The sequence below is a fragment of the Balaenoptera borealis genome, assembly GCF_965194805.1.
Source record: "Balaenoptera borealis genome assembly, chromosome: 4".
NCBI classification, from domain to species: Eukaryota; Metazoa; Chordata; class Mammalia; order Artiodactyla; family Balaenopteridae; genus Balaenoptera; species Balaenoptera borealis.
Genome location: NC_138861.1, coordinates 52,176,523 through 52,197,310, shown reverse-complemented (window position 1 = coordinate 52,197,310; position 20,788 = coordinate 52,176,523). Strand labels below are relative to the sequence as shown.

The 20,788-nt window shown below is 34.4% G+C and overlaps 2 protein-coding genes across 30 annotated transcripts in view; one reads left to right on the top strand and one right to left on the bottom strand.

The window, feature by feature from the left end:
* LOC309628297 (uncharacterized protein) overlaps positions 1 to 9,412 on the top strand; it is a 105,357-nt gene extending 95,945 nt beyond the window's left edge. Inside the window, exon 6 of the transcript XR_014244338.1 lies at positions 9,394 to 9,412. The gene's annotated coding sequence lies outside the window, so the exon portion shown is untranslated. The remainder of the gene's footprint in view (positions 1 to 9,393) is intronic.
* Positions 1 to 20,788, bottom strand: part of SEC31A (SEC31 homolog A, COPII coat complex component) — a 73,514-nt gene that overhangs the window by 27,008 nt on the left and 25,718 nt on the right. For 21 of the 29 annotated variants that reach the window (XM_082391082.1, XM_082391083.1, XM_082391079.1 and 18 more), the window contains 13 exons: positions 19,730 to 19,870; positions 18,250 to 18,392; positions 14,500 to 14,599; positions 12,012 to 12,173; positions 11,666 to 11,806; positions 9,470 to 9,706; positions 8,496 to 8,570; positions 7,026 to 7,064; positions 6,452 to 6,529; positions 3,759 to 3,834; positions 3,144 to 3,322; positions 1,800 to 1,926; positions 702 to 847 (listed from right to left, as the gene is read on the bottom strand). In XM_082391082.1, coding sequence (XP_082247208.1) covers positions 702 to 847; positions 1,800 to 1,926; positions 3,144 to 3,322; positions 3,759 to 3,834; positions 6,452 to 6,529; positions 7,026 to 7,064; positions 8,496 to 8,570; positions 9,470 to 9,706; positions 11,666 to 11,806; positions 12,012 to 12,173; positions 14,500 to 14,599; positions 18,250 to 18,392; positions 19,730 to 19,870 — 1,644 coding nt within the window. The remainder of the gene's footprint in view (positions 1 to 701; positions 848 to 1,799; positions 1,927 to 3,143; positions 3,323 to 3,758; positions 3,835 to 6,451; positions 6,530 to 7,025; positions 7,065 to 8,495; positions 8,571 to 9,469; positions 9,707 to 11,665; positions 11,807 to 12,011; positions 12,174 to 14,499; positions 14,600 to 18,249; positions 18,393 to 19,729; positions 19,871 to 20,788) is intronic. The other 8 variants (XM_082391064.1, XM_082391069.1, XM_082391072.1 and 5 more) reach the window with 1 other exon arrangement.

Here is a 20,788-nt window from a genome sequence, read left to right as displayed (position 1 = left end):
GTGTTTTCTCTCAGAAGCACTTAGAAGGAAAAACCTTGATTCCTACAAGACTTTCGGTTTCAATAGTGATCTTTAAAGCAACAACCATACTGAGAAAATCTCTCTGCAGAGACAAAAAGAAATATTAGACTGAAATTTCTTGAGACTCTGCTGACTAAATGCTTAGGAATAAAAAAATCTAAATATATAGTTACTCAGCGCCAGAGAATAGCCCCCACGTTTTTCACTTCCTCTCTTGCCCATGTATTAGTGCTACATGGGATTCCATTTACCTCTTACTTTCATTTTCCCCGAACCATGAAGACTGCCCACTGGTACTGGGGCTCCCTCCCATTCCTTACCCCGCACCGTTTCTTTGCCCAAGGCAGACAGGATCACTGAAGGCAGAGAAGGGAGCAGGAGGACGAGAGGTAAACTTTACAGCTGTTTTCAGGCTCTTGCCACCTACTTCCCTCAGTAACTACCACAGCACAGCTTGGTTCTCACAAACAGTTGCACTCCCATTTTACCATCCCATCATCTCAAACTCTGCCTCTCCAAACATAGCAATAAATACACATAATTATCCAGCAAAAGAGCTTCTAAAACATAATTAAGTAGGGTGAAAGCAATGAACTTCTGGAACAAATCAATCTCTAGAATATAAATAGGGTGAAAGACAGTACTAGAAAGGAAGCACCTTTTGTTTCAAAGATACTAACCTGAAGGGACAAAGGATTGCCTCCATCTTGAGCTTTAGTCCAACATGCAACTAGTTTCTCTACATTCCCTGCACAAATATAGCAGAGACATGCCTGAGTCTGCAGGAGGCTATCACCTTCACTTTCAAGCCTGGTTCCCAAAAGATCTATAGATCAACAGGAAAACAAATAAGATTATACACAAGGCAATCTGTGTATGACGTCATGAGCAGCCCAATAATATTTTCAGAGGTATGGATCAAACTTCATAACCAATGAGTAGCAGGCAGAAATAAAATCACTGTCATGTAAATGTTCAGTAAACATTTATTTGTTAAATGAGTGGGAAATGAGTGACAAATTTTATATAATAAACAATTTCACAAGATTCTATACCTAGCTGTAGAATGGATTTATATTTATTATGTTAGAAAAAATTAAAAGTGGGAAAAATATTTGAACAGAAAAATCCTAATGAACATTTAACTGCATTTCATCATGTCAGGTGCTTTTGTAAGCAGTGGACTAAAATATGGCACATTTGGAATAAACATCAATGATAGCTAGACTACTCTACATTATTTATGATAGAAAGTTAGTATCTCCTAAGTTTTACATTCTCATAATACTTTCAAGGTTGTTCATTTTTATACTAGCAGCCTAAAGCTTCTGTTCTTGTACGTAATGAATACTATTCCTTAGTCATCAGTTCAGTCATGGCCTTTAATGGTAATTTCTACTCAAATAATTATAATTATTAATTTTATCAAGCTAACATTTATTAAGTGAGAGCTGATTATGTGCCATTTTACATATGAATAGACTAAGACTTAGAAATTAATTTTTCCTAGGTCATATAGCTAGTTAGTGGCAGAAGCAAGAGTCTCAGTTTGGTCTGTCTGAAACCAAAATCATTAAATAATATTATTTTAAAAAATGACTAGTAGGTATGGAGAAGCAATGTAGTTAATAATAACAGAAAAGCATTCAAATGAGAACTTTGTTTTCTTATCTGTTATTAGTAGGTTTACAAAAATTTCTAAATAAAATCTGCCATTAATTTTATTTACAATATACCACGCCATATACGTAATATAAATATAAAGCTCATTTTCTTACCACAAAGGGCAGAAAATTCATCTGGTTTAGCATAAGTCAATACTGCAGCTAAAGCCTCTCTCCAATTTTTAAGATCACAAGACTCGACAATCTCTTTCCAGTTCTTCATCACTACTGCAGTAATTAGCTTAGGAAAGGAAAACAAAAGGAGAATTAAAAGCTTTTGGTATATTGATAAAAATTAACTCTGGCTAATCAATCTTTCAAAACTACTACTCACAGTATTTCATGAAAAATAAAGTAGCAGCAAAGCGAAGTATATCCTTAAACCAACTGACATAAAAGATATTTTCCTCAACAACAACAAAATCACACTAACATGTTTTATAAAATGCTGAGAAGCAGAACTATAGGGTGTTACCAAAACGTTTAACAGGAGGACATGACTTAGTCTGATGGATCAGTAAAAGCTTTCTGAGCGTATAGACATTTAAGATATGAAGTCAGAATTAATTTCATCGAGAAGGAAAAAAACACTGCCCACCAACGGAACACTAGGGGCAAAGTCCTGGGAGAGAAAGGCACATGGAGTGTGTGAGGAATGGAAAGGCAGCCAGTGTGGCTAAAAGATAACAGGGGAGGGAGTGACACAAGACAAGGCTGGGGACACTGACAGCAACCAAAGCTGCTGGGGCTGAACACTGGGACAACTTTCATGGAAAGAAATTTAATATCATCAAGCAGGGGCTTAAAAATGTACAGACCCTCTGCACCAGAAATTCCGTTCCTAGGACTACAGCCTCATTAAACAATTAGAAATTCACACAAATCTTTAGGCACAACAAGGATGTTTACTGCTATCTTAACTACATTAGGAAAATATTAGAAACTACCTAAACATCCCCAAATAAGGGAAATAATAAATCCCTACTATAGAATATTATAGAGCAATTTAAAAATTTTTGTAAGAATCTTTAAATGATACGGGAAAATGATTACAATGTAAGTGACAATATTTACACGTAAAACCCCACACATATATACCTGTATAATTGATTCTGTTTTTAAAAATTCTACAAATACATAGAAAGAGATACAAAAGGATATGTACCAATCTGATGGAAGAATTAGGGGGTATTAAAATTATTATCTTTAACATTTTCTATGTTCTAACTTTTCTACAATAAAAATATCATAAGTGCTTTTCATTTAAAAAATTATATATGTAAACAACAACAACTGGGATAATCATGCCAAGCTATCAACAATAACTATTTCTGGGTCAAGGAATTATGGGTGGGTTTTTTTGTTCTTTACTGTTTTCTGAATCTCAATTATCTATAATAAGAGTGCTTTGCTTTTATAAACAAATGCTACTGTTTGTTTATTTCTAAAATAACATACCCTGGTGATTTTGCTTTGGGATTTTGCGAAGTACTTCTTCTGGGTTCGAGCCAAGAGTTCTTGTCCACCTGCTATGGCCAATATAATGGCATCAGCCATGCGGTTATCATGTAAACAAAGGTCAACAGCACTCTCAAAGTTACCCGTCAGCAAAGCCTGAGTAATTAAACCATCAATATCTGCAATAAAGAAATAACACACCCAAGTTAAATAAAGTTTTTTGTTACAAGAAAAAAACACTACACCTATGAAGTTTTACATACACACACAATGGAGAACACAATGCTGATTTCTGAATATTACTGGTGGATTAATTTCTAACACAAACTGTTGATATCTATGGAAATATACTGAGATACATATAAGTAAAATCAGGTAAAATAACATATCTTCCAGATTGCCTAAAATGTAATAATAAAGATCATTTACAGTTTCTATCACATAGGTTTCAGATCATACCATCATTTTTAAGGTAGTGATTACATGTACTAAATGATAACTGAGTTCTTTTCAACCCTCTACCACCTGTGACAAAACGTTTCTAACTTAAACTCAGGGACTATTTGCTTTCAAATGGTTAAAAAAAATTAGAAATCAAAACAAACAGAGTCTTACCCCCACTGATGGAGATGTTAAATGTTCCTCCAGCTGATGGTAGAAATTCAGATTCTTGCTTTTCCTCTTTAATGCGCTAAGGAGATGAAAACGGCAGCAATTTAGCCAGATGAAACTGGAATAATTTACCAGCAAAACAAAATTTAAATATGATTATTCACTGACTAGATGACATGCCAAGTTATTCCAGAAAATTTCTCAGATCCAGGTTTAAACTAAGATCTATGACTTCCTTAAGTATTAGCTCTCATTATACAATCATAAATAAAATCCAAAGTCCTCAGAAATAATGTTAAACAAACTTAAGTGTACATATCCATATTGGGAGCTCAGAAGATACTGAAGCTGAAGAATTTTTGTTTTCTTGGATACCTCAACTAACAGTAGCTTGAAACACAAAAAATGTTTTATTTATTTATTTTAAAATTATTTATTTATTTGGCTGCACCAGGTCTTAGCTGAGGCTCACAGGATCTTCACTATTGCGTGCGGGATCTTTAGTTGAGGCATGCAAACTCTTAGTTGCAGCATGTGGGATCTAGTTCCCTGACCAGGGATTGAACCGAGGCCCCCTGCATTGGGAGCGCAGGGTCTTAGCCACTGGACCACCAGGGAAGTCCCACAAAATGTTTTAAATTATAATATATTTAGATCTATTTTTTTTTTTTACATTTTTCTAATTTAGATCTTAAAACAACCTTGCTGCAACACATCTAAAAATTCTGTCTAATAGGTATAGTTATAAGAGTCTTTCGGTTTTAACTGACTCAGTCGTGAAAAAAGAAAACCACCTGGCGTCCTTATATAAATGCAATATAAACAGATTATTTATAAATATACTGAAATTCAATTAGAGATTTTGTGTTCTCTTAAATTAGTCATACCTGGAACAGCAGGTTGGTCTGGTAAAAATATATACAGTTCTGTTATAAATTTCTGAAACTACTTGTAAGACTGAGTAAAAATAAATTCAATATTTTCTTTCTTTAGAAGAAAAGAGATATAATGGAGGCATACTGCTGGCAAATACTTTAAATGTTTTCTCTTCTATGCATAAAAATTCAAAAGAAGACAAAAAATAAAATGTATCAGAGATTATAGAGAAATTCAAAGAAAAAAACGTATCTGTCTTACATGAGATAAAATATCTATCTTCTGTGCTCATGTTACCTACACATCTGAATGTTAGTGCCTAGAATTCAAAGTCAGGAGCATTTTTGAATCGGATAATTTTAGTGTAGAGCACGGCACAGCATCATCTGTAAATAACACTTAATTAGTTAATACTGACTATTACAGGAGAATAACTATAACCTTAATTCTCTCTCCAACAAAAGAGAAGCATTTTAGAATTTAAAAACTGAAATTAAAAAATTGTAAAACTTGTTATTCATACTGAGGAATAAATCAGATACTGATCTGATTATATTCACTAACAAACTTACCAAAAAAATCTTTTAACAATTTTTCAAATTTGCTTTCAAAAAGCAACTAATAAACTTTTATATATGGACTTCTGAAATATACATAAAGTGAAAAAATGCACAACTTATTATGTGCTGGGTTATCTTTAGTGTGTAAGCTACTGTTTTATTTTACATAATAATAGCATCATCAAGATAAAGGGGAAGATATTACCACCTTAAACAATATTTTTTCAAATATTCTGAAAGCACACATTGATGACTACTGTTTTGTTAAATATATATTTACCTATTAATTCACGAGTGTATTTACAAATGGCCCTCTCTTTGATAATACAGTTAGTCCAGTTGTATATAAATGAAAGTACGTTTCTTTAATGTATGCTACAATCTATGTAGTCCCAAAATTAGTTCAAATTTTCAGCAAGATTTTACCCATATCCTGTATTCCTGAGTTAAATAAGTGCTAGAAGATCCACTTCTAAGGAAAGTATTTTTAATAATCATCTTGTAATAGTCTGTTTACTGAGGAATTATAACTTAGTAAAAGGTTGTAAGAAACTTTATATAATCAGAATATCCCCATATCACAAAGAACAATGAAAAAGTCAAATATGAGATGAGAAACAAGAACTTGTTGATTAATTTTCTAAGATGAAATATAATTAGAAAGCAAGAAAAGTAAATTATAGAATTACTTATTAGTGGTTTAAAAAAACCCAGAAAATTAAAAGGAAAAAAATTAATGATACAACTCTGTGTTCAAGGACTCTTTTTACCTAGTTATAAAAACTGTCACTACAACTCAGGATGCATTTATAGTGAATCAGGACGATCAGATTATTTAGGGAAATATTCTTTACTTGGACTCAAAGTTCAAGATTAATTCAGAAGCTTATGCCACTGATAGTGAGTTGTAAGTACTAATGTGTCAAGAAAAAACATTAACTTTACATGCAATGCACTGTGGATTTCTGAAAAAAGTATCTTTTCAATTTGGCATCCTGCTATGCATCTGACCAAACTAAGTCAATCTCACATCAGCTGTTAATTTTAAACCATATAATCCAGAAGCTAGGTCAGAGAACTAAAAATTTTAGAGATGATACTTCTATCAAATTAGTAAACAGACTTCTACCTTAAACATCTCTAAGAAAACTCCAGCTTTATTTTGGAACAAGTAGTCAAGAAAATTTTCCATATTTCAATGTGAGATGAACAAATATCACATATTTTCCCAATGTACTTAAAAATGAGAAAAATAAGTACCTCTCCCAAGAGCTGCTCTTCAGCAGCAGGGCTCTCCTCCCCATCACTCTGTGCTACTTGGTCAGAGTCTTTAAGAGCCTTTGGTACACAAAACAATGACAGAGGAAATTGAAGAATGTAGCATTAAAAGGTTATTAGTGAACAAGGAAGACAAAAGACCCAACCAACAACATTCAGAGCTAGTTTAATCATAAGACGCAACACTAAGTAAATTTATCTGAGGAACATCATTAGAGGAAAAGCAGAGAGCCATTACTGCTAAGACCTAACACTTCTTTCCTGCCAAACGTCCCTCAGCAACAAAGAGCTTAACCTTAAGTATCTGAGCAGTCACTGATTTCATTTTACCTCTGTTGTGAAATTCAAACATAGGAATTTCTACTAGCTATAACTAGCTCTACTAGCTATAACTTATGCTATTTTAAAATGAGAATTATTCATGTATTAAAATGCCTACAATAAGCATTTGTTTTTAAACTGTAAAGCAATAAAACAAATTTCCTAAATTATATTTTCTTCTTTATGACCTAAACCAAAATTTTAGAAGGTAGCTATTTTTAAGGCATTCTCTTACCACATCAGGTCCATCCACTTTGTTCAAGGCCGAAGCAATCTGAAATAAAGGCAACAACTCAGCTACCAAATGGAATTCTATTTCAAGGCATATAGCAAATGTTCACCTCTTACTCCATTCTCATTGGCAAAAATCCAAAATCAGGGGTAGCATGTTTAAGAAAAGAATAAAATTTTTGCAGAACTGATTCTCAATGGTGCTAGTTTCAGTTACATGGGTCTATTTTATTGCTCACACGTCATCTTACTCTGCTATTCAAATTGTAAAACTAACCTCAAAACAAGCATGTTTTCTTCTTCTTTGTTTTAAATAAAATAACTATAATTTAAAAAAATATTTCTTCAGAGACTCACTATGGAAAGAACTGCTACTAGAAGTATTTTGACAATCAAATTTTATTTCCTCATTTTTTGCTATCAGGTGTGCAGTAAAACTTTCATATTAATCTCTTGCAAACCAAGTTATAGCATCAAGAAGTTTAGACTAATAATAAAGTTAAGTATAAAAAATCTAAAGGAGCGAGCAAAGACACACGACCAGTAAGCAGCGGAGCTGTGATGTGAGCCCAGGTCTATCTGGCATCAAAGGGGCACTAATCTTCACTGTGCTCGGCACTGACTGGCCACAGCGCACAGTATCCAACCTGTTCCGCATATGCGGGAACTCTGCAATGCTATAAAGAACTTCCGTTGTTTTCAGAGGATGACAAAGGGTTAATACAAATTATACAAAGAATCCTAAATATATCCTTCAAGGTTTCCAAAGTCAGAGTGTTTTAATTGCTGTTTATGTCAACATTGTGGAATAATTATTAAGCCCCTCTGAGAAGAAAACTATAAAACTGGAATATAACCTCCTTTTTTAAAAAGTAATCTTTTTTTTTTTTTTACATTAAAATGTTAAGCAAATCACTTGGGCTTTTTGTTTATTCAGGTTTAGTACAATAAAACACCCTTGTTCCAAAATATTTACTAGTTACTTGTGAGCTGGACCAACTTAATAAACAGTTTGGGAATTGTGGGCTGAAGGCATAAACAGCTGGGGTGCAAAACAGTACCCTCTTTTTCATCACTTAAGCTGTAGTGAATGCAGGGTGATCTCTTAACAGTTTCCCTCTCTCTTTCCTCCAGGGCCGCTGGCTACACCTCCTCTTAAAAAACTAAATGTCATTCCCAGTGTTTGAGGTTCAAAGCCTCTTTTCTTTCAAGGCCCAATTCTCCCTGACACAGCTCTTTAAATCGAGTTTGAATTAAAGGTGGTTCTAGCAGCTTCTAAATTCAGGTACAATGAGGAGTTTCACCTTTAACAACGTGTATGCAAAACTTTGGCAACCAAGCATAAATTCTTATTAAATGTTTACTGAATGATTTGAAACAATCTGTGTAGAACTTTTTAAAAAATAAAAACACCTATGCTACATAAGAATTTTATTTGTGTAAGCACAGCCTTTAAACTTTTCCAAAAGTTTACCTTCTTTCCTAGGTCTTCTTTTCTATATCCTAGAAGTTCAAGGTATTTTCCACGAGAATCATCCTCAAAGTTTACCTTTAAAAAAAAACATATTCTTGAAACAAAGAATTGCATTTAAAGGCCTAATTTTTAATTAACTGCTCAAATTCCAAGCAGAATTATTAAAATTACCTAAAGTTTACTGTATCGACCAGAAGGTTGTTTGTAAGAGAATCCAAAGAAGTTTTTTTAAAACAGTTATTTTTTAAAATAGTAAGCCTACTAGTAATTAATTACCCAGGTTGAATAAAACTTACTTTTAAACTAATTTTTGTAAAAACAAAGTCATGTCCAAAGGTTACATGAATGCAAAACTCACATTATGTGAAACATGGGATGTCCTAAAACTCTTTCTTAAAACTAATACTCACAAAATATAAAAATAAATTTAACCTTATTGCATTCAAGATTTCTTTTCTTTGGAAAACTCAGAATTGAGAAATAGATATTCCCGTGGAGACAAAATGACAAACCGGAAAATTCTATTTATTATTCTACTGTCGTAAATGCAACTCAGTAAAAGGAATGAGAAATGCCTCCAACCTCTCTCCCCTATACCTATTCCCTCTTTCCCCATTTTCCTTAATTGGACCTACTACAAAAATTAAATATTCTGTGTTTTTATTATACTAAGCTCTATGTTCTAACTTTAAAATAGGTCTGCTGAATGTTATGTCTCTCTCACTTAAAAATAGCTATTATATTATTTTTTACTTATTAAAAAAGTATTTCATATTAGGCTTTTCAAAGCAGAGAAGGAAGAACTCTTGACATAAAGTGTCAGGTCATGTACTCTCCATATGGTTTAATTTCATCAGGAGATCCCCAAATCACATTCTCTCGATTGTTTCTTCAACAGGAAGACAGATTTAGAATATGATGGAAACAGCTGAATTTGCAGATAATGAAATGAAATTGCTTAACAGCAACTTTACCTTCAAAAAGGACCACACATTTTTTTCAAACTCAGTCTGAGACGCATCAATCTTCTTCTGACAATAACTGACAAATCCTTGTGACTGCACGACCTGCTGAAGTTGGTCTGACCGGCTAAGGAACTCCTCTTCTGTTACGACCTGACTGATGCAGACGTGGTGTTGCTGCAGCTGCTGCTCAGCTCCCTGCTGAGGCTGTGTTCTGACATTCGCAAAGGTAACCAGTTTGCCTCCAAACTAGAACAGAACAAGTAAACAAAATCAGTTCCAACGACAAGGATGTGGCCCTCAAACGTACTGACTGTAAACCGGCTAAAGGAAAAGAACTCTGGCCTAAATACATCTCGCTCTGGATGCAATTTGGTGATACACTCCCCTACTCCACAATCTGACCCCAGCCTTCAATTATTATTCCTCTTCACACCACCCACCTTCTACATAAAAGGCCCCAGTTGCTGTGCCCCACAATTTCTCACCTACTTGCTTTTGCTAACTCCCACATACTAAATGCTACTCCTCTTCAAAGCCTGGGCAAATGTCACCTCTGCCATCCCAGATGCCCTCAGTATATTATATATCTCTCTCTCTTTTGATTCAACTATTAGCTGTACGTATTTGCCTCCCTTTCTACTCTAGGCTCTAAGTTTTAAAAGGTGGTGGATTATGCCGCTACAAAATACGCCATTTGACGTAAGGATTATTTTGAGTTGAAGAATACTGAAAAACAACAGGAGCAAGAAAGGCACCCTGACCTCCTCTTTTCTTTCTGAAAGCAGGAGATGAAACTCACATGTTGAGAGCTGCTCTCCCTACACCAGGAGGAAAGATACATTCTTATCACCAGATATGGGAGTCCAGGATGGGAGAACTCTATACAAACAGACCTTGTTAAATAAAAATTATCTCCATCAGTCTCTACATATTTTAGTTACTGTTCCACAACTGCCATTCTTTGTTCAACCTAGCATATAAGCACTTAGGTTTTGCCACTCATTCGGATCTTCATTTCTCTATGGGGGGGCTCCCATGTACACGTTTGCTGTCATTCTCCTATTAAGCAGGCTCAGAACTCTTCCTTTGGCCTCTCAAATTCATTCCTCAGGTCTAGGTATTGATCTCTTCTGAAATCTCTTAGATTTATTTCTTCCTTTTACATTGCTATTTTTCTGCCTAATTCTTTTTGCACTGAACTGCTGTATGACTGCACATCTACTCTTGTCTTTTCCCCTTCCAAACCATACTACATACTTTCATCTTCCTAAATAATAGACCTTTGATTACGTCACTTTTGGATTCAATTAATCTCTCATCCCTCTTGTCTGGTCTTCTCCGCTATCTGCTTTCCTGCCTTTGAATCTTTGCTTTTATCACTTTCCACTTTACTTACTGAATCCTAACCATCCATCTAGTTAGTTCCTTCCTTCCCTAAGTAATTAAAACATTTATTGTTATAAAATTATGTATGGACAAGGTTTAAAAGAAAAACCAAACTGTACAGAAAAGCCTCCCCGCCCCCCAATATAAGCTACTTGAGGACAGAGACTCTATCTAGTTCACAGGTATGTTTCCAGTGCCTAAAGTGGTACCTGACAAACAGAGGATGTTCACTATATATTTATCTTTGGAATGAAAAGTGCATGTCCACTCACTAATACTGAAGTATTATAAAGTATCATTATAAAATAACACTCCTTTCTTCCCCACGTGAGTCTGGAACCAAGTACAAGAGATGGAGAATCAAAACATCAGCTTTAGTGCTGTCGTAAGTGCTGCTAGGTTGGAGGCTACACTTTAGATGTGCAACCATAGTGGACCTTGTAACAAACTAGAATGTAGACCCTCTCAAAAAGAAAAGAAGGAATGAAGGAAGGAGAGATAGAGAAGGAAGACAAGTTTAATAAAGTGGGGTAGGGAGAATGGTGCAAAGGTTGCACAACAAGGTGAATGTACTCAATACTGCTGAACTGTAAGTTTTAAAATGGTTAAAATTGTAAATTTTGTTATGTATATTTTATTACAATTTACAAGAAACAAGAAAAAAAAGGAGTAGGCTTCACTTTTCCCGAGAAACCTTTTTGAGTGATGAAAACTCACAAACACATCTCAAACTCAGCCCTCTTCCATCTGAGTGATCCTATAGTAACACTTTACTGTAAGTCCTTTGTGTTTATGGACCATAAAAGCAAATCCACCTACTGAAAAGGAAGCCCCAACAGGTCTTCGGACCCACTTGGGTGGCTTCTTCAGAGGCAACACTATACGATGCTGAGGAATTTGTAACGGGGGGAGGGGCTGTCCTGTGCCAAACGGGTCAAGAGTCCCAAAAGATGATGAAAGCTAAAAAATAAAATAAAGTGAGATTTTTTTTTAAACTTATGCAAGGCTATATATTACATGTTTTCAAGTCATATCCAAGAAATTTTTTATCACAATTATCCAATTAATCGGTATCATTGATCAGTACAGTTATTTTCAAAATAATTACACAGTAAGATGATTTTTTTCAGGTGTTGTAATAAAAAACCTTAACACTTCTTATTACCTTGTCAACTTGTTTCTGCCTTAAACCGTCTATACTCCCTCCCATGATAGAATAAACACTAATACGCCCATCGAAGGAAGCAGCTGATAAGACAGCAGGATTCCTGGGACACCACTGAATATCAAAGCACCACTGTGTGTTGGTGGGAAGTTCATATAACACCTAGACCGCAAAAAAAAAAAAAAAAAGTCAGAAAAAAGTATAGCCACTTTATAGCCAAAACACCTGAATTAATATGATCAACAAGTACAACTTTATTAAACATTTACTTTTAGAAAGTATCCAGCCAGGAAAAACAACAATTGTAAAAATTTCTTGAAAGTACAAGAAAAGTTCCTTATGATAAAAAAAAAAAAGGAATGCTGCTCAAAATTTTGACCAGATTTGGAATAAGTACATCTTAAAAAATGAGGTTTTCCTGTTTTTATTGAAATGGTAGTAGAGGATGCACCCGAAAGACCAGAATACTCTATTAGAGTCAACTTGCTGAACTCTAAAAGATCAATGGGGTCCTAGCCAAGTGACTTTGCCTGCCAAGATCCAAAGAACCACGTTTAGATTATTTGAAGATCAAATTTCAAAAAAAATTCTTGAGAAGGAAGAATTCACCGAGAAGTTTGGCTTCTTGTCAAGGGAGAAAACATGTACACATCATTCTTATTACTGCAGAATCAAAAGAGAATTTGGCATTATCAGTTTTCTTTAAAAGGAAAAGAATACAGATAAACTATTAAAAATGGCTGATATAAATAATGTAATAATTGTTTACTAACTTTACAATGTAATAATGTAATAATTGTTGCTAACTCAGTGTGATGGTAACTGATGCTCTTAGGAGCACAGGTTTTATGGCTTTAAGAAATAAATCAAATTTGCTTAACTTTGGCTTCCTTGACATTTAAAATAATGTTTTATTTTATAAGAAAACAAAATTAAGTGAAAAGGCATTTAGCCTGCTCCTCTTTGATGCTTAAACTGATTTATAAGACTATTAGCTTCTTGATATCTGAATCACTTGTCTATTCCTAATTTGCATTTGAATAAGAATCTACTACAATTTTTAGTTGCAGCATGCACTAAAAGTTTATTCCTTCAAAGTCCAAGCACACACAACAAAGCATATGCAAAAAATCATTTTATCAAATTACATAGTTGAAAATGAACAGTAATTTCCATGAATTTTGAACTCACTTGGGAAAGCAGTGTAAAATGAAACACTTTTATTATTTGGTCTACAAATCTTATGAAGCAAAAATTATTATTTTTTCTCCTGTCTCCTCTAACATTAATGTTTCTATATTCTTACAGACATCACTGCATCTGAAAACTTTAAACCACAAATCAAATAACGAAAGTGCTTGCTTTAATTTTAATGTTACAGATTAAAACCTATCGAAGAGGGCTTCCCTGGTGGCGCAGTGGTTAAGAATCCGCCTGCCAGTGCAAGAGACACGGGTTCCAGCCCTGGTCCGGGAAGATCCCACATAGCGCGGAGCAACTAAGCCCATGTGCCACAACTACTGAGCCTGCGGTCTAGAGCCCGTGAGCCACAACTACTGAGCCCACGCGCCTAGAGCCCGTGCTCTGCAACAAGAGAAGCCACAGCAATGAGAAGCCCGCACACCGCATCGAAGAGTAGCCCCGCTCGCCACAACTAGAGAAAAGCCTGCGTGCAGCAACAAAGACCCAATGCAGCCAAAAATAAATAAATACATAAATTAATTAACTAAAAACAAAAAAAACCCATCGAAGATACTTATTTTTACTAGCATACCATCAGGGCAACTAGGAAGGCACTTGCAATAAAAGTTTAAAAGCTGTAATTAGAAGTCTCTTGCCCACTAGCGAAAGAGAGGGTAACCATTCAACTACTAAGAAGAAGAAAAATAATAGGTAAAAGAGATTTTTAGCCCACAACCCAAAGCAAATGAAATTATATTTATATAATATTTATATTTAATAAGGTAAAATTCCCCATCTAAGTTTCCATGGGTAGAACATATGAGAAATATTTTATTATAAAGTATTATATTCTTGCTGTACAGTTCAGAAGAGAGATTAAAAACCTACGTCCACTGATTTCCAAAAATCAAGGAGGATCTTCAGGAAAGGTAAAGCAAGAAAAAGACCCAAACCTTGAACACTCCTACTTTGAGGACACTTATTTCCAGAAAACACATTAAATAAATCAAACCAAGTATTTCTGAGTCTAGTTAAACACCTTTGATTGGAAATGGCCGGTGGGGGGTGATTACTAGGTTCAAAGACACTATTTCAATAATTGATATTCCCAGATGAAACAGCTGAGCTTATTAGATAATGCTCATAATAAAATCTCTGCTAGAGTTACCTTTCACATACACCTCCGTCTACCTTCATGTTCTTAATTTTAATCATGTACTAAAGAATTCATATGGAAATTTTCTTAATCAACCAGAGATAAAATATTATAATAGCTGTAAGTTAGAGAAACATTTCCTCCCCATACCTCTCCTGTGTTTGGGTTGGAACAGAGAATCTTAGCATCTTTTCCACAGCTCAGCAACAATTCAGGATCTGCCATGCTCCAAGCAATTGCCAAAATCCCCCTATAAGAAACACAAAGAGATGAAGAAATTTTTAATCTTGAGAAAACCAAATTATTTCTCTCTAGGTTTTGGAGACACACACTGCTAAGAGAAGTATAATTTCATATAATCTTTCTGGAAAGCAACTTAGCAATGTGTATGCTCTTTGATCATTACAAAGATACTCAATACAGCATGCAGTGTATGACACCAAAAATTGAAAACAAATGCGCAACAACATGGACAGCGTAATAATAAATTGCAGATCATCTTTTGAGGAGAAAATATGTAGTTAAAAATTATGCTGTAGAAATCTGTTTCTTATTATTATACACTGTTCACCAATGAAAAAAGGTTAACTCTGTACATAAATTTGTATAAAACATACAATTACATTAAATACTTGCATAAATGGGGTTATGTATATATAAGGATATGTACAATAAAAGTTTTACCTATGGATGGGTAGGAAATCTATTTCATGTTTTCTACTTTTTGCTTACTAACTTTCTACTTTCCATTACTGGAGTAGTTCTCCTATTACATGAGTTTTTTTAAACTAAAAGGAAACATTTTAAATTTGTCTCACAAAGAAATATTATAGATCTAAATACTAAAGATTTGATTTTATAATTCTTTTTGTGTTTTAATATCCTTTGGATTTTTTATACTAAGTATAAACAAAGTAGTATTTTCAGTAGATATTTTGAAAATTCAGATTAGCATCCCCTGTAAAAATAAAAAACCCCTCTATCCCACCATCCAGAAAAAAGTGCTATATAATAGTTTGTTTTTTTCTACATTCATGCCTCTGCTGTTTAGAGATGAAAGAAGGAAAGTTAACATTACCAGACCATGAAGAAAAATACTAGAAACTACAATTTACATACCAGATACTAGAAAAGGGTAGAAATACAGCTAGTAGATAACAGGGACTAGAAAAACACTAGAAACTAGAATTACGTTTGTGTATTTCTTAAAACAAAAACATACAAATTAATAATCTTAAATTCTCCTGAAAACATTACAGTAATTCTAAGATACAGTTTGTTTTTCAATTTCTAAAATACAGATAAACTTTATCATCAAAGTATATATTGTTTTTCTTTTCCCCAAAAGTTGTTTTTAATTTGATGATATTTCTTACACTCTAAGTCCTCTCAGAATCAGGAAAATATGCTATAGGAAAAGGACCCAAATTATTTAAGAATGCGTTTTGTTTCCAACATTTTATTTTTTAAGCATTAAAATCTTTGTAAAAATTATAAGGATAGTGTGATATACACCCTTATACCCCTCACCTAGATTCACTGATTTGGCCACATTTACTTTATGTCTTTCTCTTTCTCTCTCTACGTATATATATTGACCATTTGAGAGTTAAATGCAGCTATTATGACATGTCACTTCTACACTTATCTCCGGGGATAAGAACATTCTCCTATATAATCACAATACAATTACATACTGAAAATATTTATCATTTATATGCAATTTTCAACTTTGCCCAATTGTAGCAATAATGAACTTTTATTGTCTGTGCTCTTTAGAATCTAATCACGCATGTCAAAAATTTCAAGGTATGTCAAGAATGCCTTTTAAAGAAATCAATATCATATTTAATATCACACGTTAAGGAACATTTAGGTTCTTACTAAGTATTAAAAAAAATCACTGAATTGCAGACCTGGAGGGGACCTTAAAGATCATATTATAATCATAATATACTCCAACTCTTGCATTTACTAGAGGGAGAAAATTGAGAACTAGTGAGGTTGATTTGCTCCTGGCACCCAGTATGGTATTCTGTCTTGTTAAATTATGACCACTCTTAAAATTGGCAGCAGAATGTAATGTTAAGACCATAGATACTAGGATCAGGAAGTTTGGGTTGGAAGTCAGCACTTGACTAGTTTTGAGACCTAAGTAAGCCAAGCTTATCAGTCTTGCCAAGCTTCAATTTCCAATGTGTAAAATGGGATAATAGTATTTACACCATAGGTTTGTTATGAGCCTAAATCAAGCTAACATTTGCGAGTTTGGGATTAACATATACACACTGCTATATTTAAAACAGATAACCCAACAAGGACCTACTGTATAGCACAGGGAACTCTGCTCAATACTCTGTAATAAAAGGGCAGGGATTTTTGTCTGTTATATTACTGAATCCTAGCACAGTGCTTGGTACAGAGTACGTGTTCAATAAGCAAGTGTTGAATGAATAAATAAAACCTTACCCAACGTGAGAAAAATATTAAAACGTCTCAGAGTCATCCCTTCTTTACTAAAAAGCTTATTGAAGCATAATATCTAAACAGGATTACATTCTGACCAGACTCTTTTCTCCTTTATAAGAAGCTCAAGGAGAGGTCACAAACCTTAAGACTTCTCAAAGTGTGTAATTCCACTATATGGGGGGGGGGGCGGTGGGGGGAAAGGGATTTAAAGTTTTAGTTTGCATATCCCTAAATAGGAAGGAAGAAAAAAGCCCACAGTACTTAGAAAGTATTATAACAATAAAAGGGATTTGTTTCTCGTTTGAAAACATCGAACAAATGTGCATAAACTCCCTGGGTACCTGAATATTAATGATAGGAAATGTGCGCAATTACAAACTAAATTTTCTTTTTTTTGGCCACGCCGCGAGGATTGCACGATCTTAGTTCCCCAGCCAGGGATGGAACCCATGTGCCCTGCAATGAAAGCACAGACCCCTAACCACTGGACCAGCAGCGAATTCCCACAAACTAAATTAAATGCTACTAAAACTAACACAAGACAATTCTCATACCTTTTTTAGAGCATCCACACATTTATTAAAATTAAAGGCAGAATGAACCACCTAATTTCTCAAAAATGTTTGCTTTTTAAATTAAGATAAACACTCAGAAATAAAACAAACTTTTCAATTGTTGCTTGACATTTAATGTTATGGAAGACTCTTGATAAGTATAATGAACCAAATAAAGATCAAACTGTATAATGTCATGAGTTGTCCCAAAATGTTGTGATATACTAGAATTTTGATCTATTAACTGTTACTTGAAATAAGTAGTGGAAAATCCATTGACACATTTTCATGTTTTTGTGATATGATTTGGTTACCATTTTTTGGTATAGAAAATCAGATGACTATTGCTTAAAATAAAAATAAACCATTTACGTTAACTTTTACAAGACAGAGACAAAGTAGATTCCCTAATTTAAAAAAATTATCTGGGACTTCCCTGGTGGCTCAGTGGTTAAGAATCCACCTGCCAATGCAGGGGACACAGGTTCAAGCCCTGCTCCGGGAAAGTTCCACATGCCGCGGAGCAACTAAGCCCATGCGTCACAACTACTGAGTCTGCGCTCTAGAGCCTGCAAGCCACAACTACTGAGCCTGCGTGCCACAACTACTGAAGCCCGCGCACCTAGAGCCTGTGCTCCACAACAAGAGAAGCCACCGCAATGAGAAGCCCACGCACTGCAACAAAGAGTAGCCCCTGCTTGCCACAACTAGAGAGGAAGCCCGTGCACAGCAACGAAGACCCAATGCAGCCAAAAATAACTAACTAACTAAATAAGTAAAAAAAAAAAAAAAAAATTTATCTGATAATTCGAAGTAGTAAGTAAATACATTTTTTAAAACACACAAATCAAGTTTTTTTGGAAGAGCGGCAAGATACCTGGCATGGTTTTCCAGGACACGGAGTGGAGAGGAGGCAAAGCGAAGATCCCACATCTGGATCACTGGTAACCTGTCATCCTCAGAGGCAAGGACCATCTGAGTAGCAACATCAGGATGCCACGCCAACCCAGAGCAATGCATCTGTACATAGTTAAGGCTCACATTTTATCAGTCATACTGTTTTATGAAAAGCCAAAATGAACATGAGGAATATGCCTTTGTTAAAGCAAAGAGTACCAAACATCAGCTCAGGCTTATTAAAAAAAAAATTCTTATTTATTTATTCATTATTTTAATCTATTTTTATTTATTTAAAATTTCAGTTTATTAAAAAAACCTATACAACTATTAAATTCTATTAAACACTCTTAAACAGTAGTATTAAACATAAAAAGTTTAAATGTTTTCAATTCAGCCAACCCTTTGATACACAAAATCATTCTGGGCCAGAATAATTCTATACCAAAAATGAGTTTTCCTGTCAAAATTGTAACTAGGGGAAAAGTTTTATATAAATTTAAAATTTAATACTTTCAGAAAAATTAAAATAAACAGATAAGATTTTAATGACAAAAAAATTCACATCTTTCCTCTATTTCATCAGAAGAATCAAGATAAAGTGTCTAAAGCAACAACTACTATTTCAATTTTCACATGGGATAAATTAACATTATTATTGAGAACCACCTGGAAGTTCAGATCCTATTAAGTATTCCAAAAGATGACTGAAATGCTTATTGTACACTTTATTCCACTGGAACTTGTTTTAAAACTTTTGACTCACTGAAAAATAATACCCTGAAGAAAACATTCTTGTAAATAATGTTTTTTTGGTTATTGTTGTTGTTTTTAAATTATATATGTATTCTCTGATTTAGGCAAACTCGTTTTTTTAAAATGTCCAACTAAACAATGTAATTAAAAACAAATTAACAAGACAAGGCCTAAACTGTGTCTAAATTACTTTATAGCACATGATGACATAATATTAATGAATCTATAAAGCTGAAAATGTAATGTGTTATACAACAGCATATTCTGTGTTAAGTGGGAGAATATCAGCTCACTTTAGCAGTGCCGAATCAGAAAAGATGAAGCCAGGAGCCTGGGAACTACAGCTTCATAGTCATAAAATCACTAGCAGGGAAAATTTTTACATTCTTGAGAAAGCTAAAGATGAATTAAAAAGTTGCTATAATGCTTTGGAACAGCTAGCAAAGCAAAACAACCAGTATATCATGGAATAACCCCCTTGATTAACCAATCTTTTTCTTCATCATTAATATATCCAGTGTGGTTTAGTAGGAATTTTATTATTTTCCCCAAAGGAAAAAACCTCTCATTCCAACATGATTGGTCCATAAAAAGACAGGATTTGACTTTATAGAAATTTGATTTGTTGCCTACTCTGACAAACTATATAGGAATAGCTACAGCAGGAATAAAACATGTTTGTCACAAATCAATCACCAACTTACCCTGTTACTATGATCACTGACTTTGATGATGGGTTCATTTTTTCTAAGATCCCACACAGTGGCCCGGCCACTGGGATTGGCTGATGCCAAAATATGCTGAACTTGTCTGTTCCATGCAATGCAGCTGATATCTTCTGGGGGCTATAAGGAATAAACTACTAAAAGCCATTTCTCAATAATAATCAAATTTAACTACAAAATCTAATTCTTTTTAAAAACTGGATTACTTAAAAATCTGATCTATTCATTCCAAAAATTTATTTTTATATTTTTAAGTTCTCAACATTATGTAATAGAGTTTAAAGCTCAGGTATATGCCAATTCAAGTATTTTACCTTGTTTATCACCAGGCATTTATTAAGCTCCTGTTACAAACCAAGCACTGTTTCTTTACTTTGCAACTGCTCCAAGGTAGATAACAGACCACAAAGTAGATGCTGGTCAATATGACAGACATCTAGGCAGAGCAAAAGTTACAACCTAGACCTAGAAAACTATCTTTAATAAATGGTAGGTCACACACTATTATTATGCTACCTTTCAGATTGCCAAAATGTTAGGGCCCGTTATAATGGCCACTCAAATTGAGTAGTCCATACCAGGGGTCCCCAACCCCCGGACCGGTACCGGTCCATGGCCTGTTAGGAACCAGGCCGCACAGCAGGAGGTGAGTGGCGGGTGAATGAGCGAAGTTTCATCTGATCTGTATTTACAGCCACTCCCCATTGCTCACATTACCGCCTGAGCTCCACCTCCTGTCAGCATTATGGTGAGTTGTGTAATTATTTCATTATATATTACAATGTAATAATAATAGAAATAAAATGCACAATAAATATAAGGCACTTGAATCATCCCGAAACTATCCCCCCACCCCAGTCCGTGGAAAAACTGTCTTCTGTGAAACCAGTCCCTGGTGCCAAAAAGGTTGGGGACCGCTGGTCTATACAACATAAAGAAACTCAAGGAGGCAGGGGGAGGACTGTTCTTTCTCAACTTATTAGAATTACATAAGAAACAGGTTGAGTGTTTTTTTAAAAAATAAGTTTCCTCTCTAGT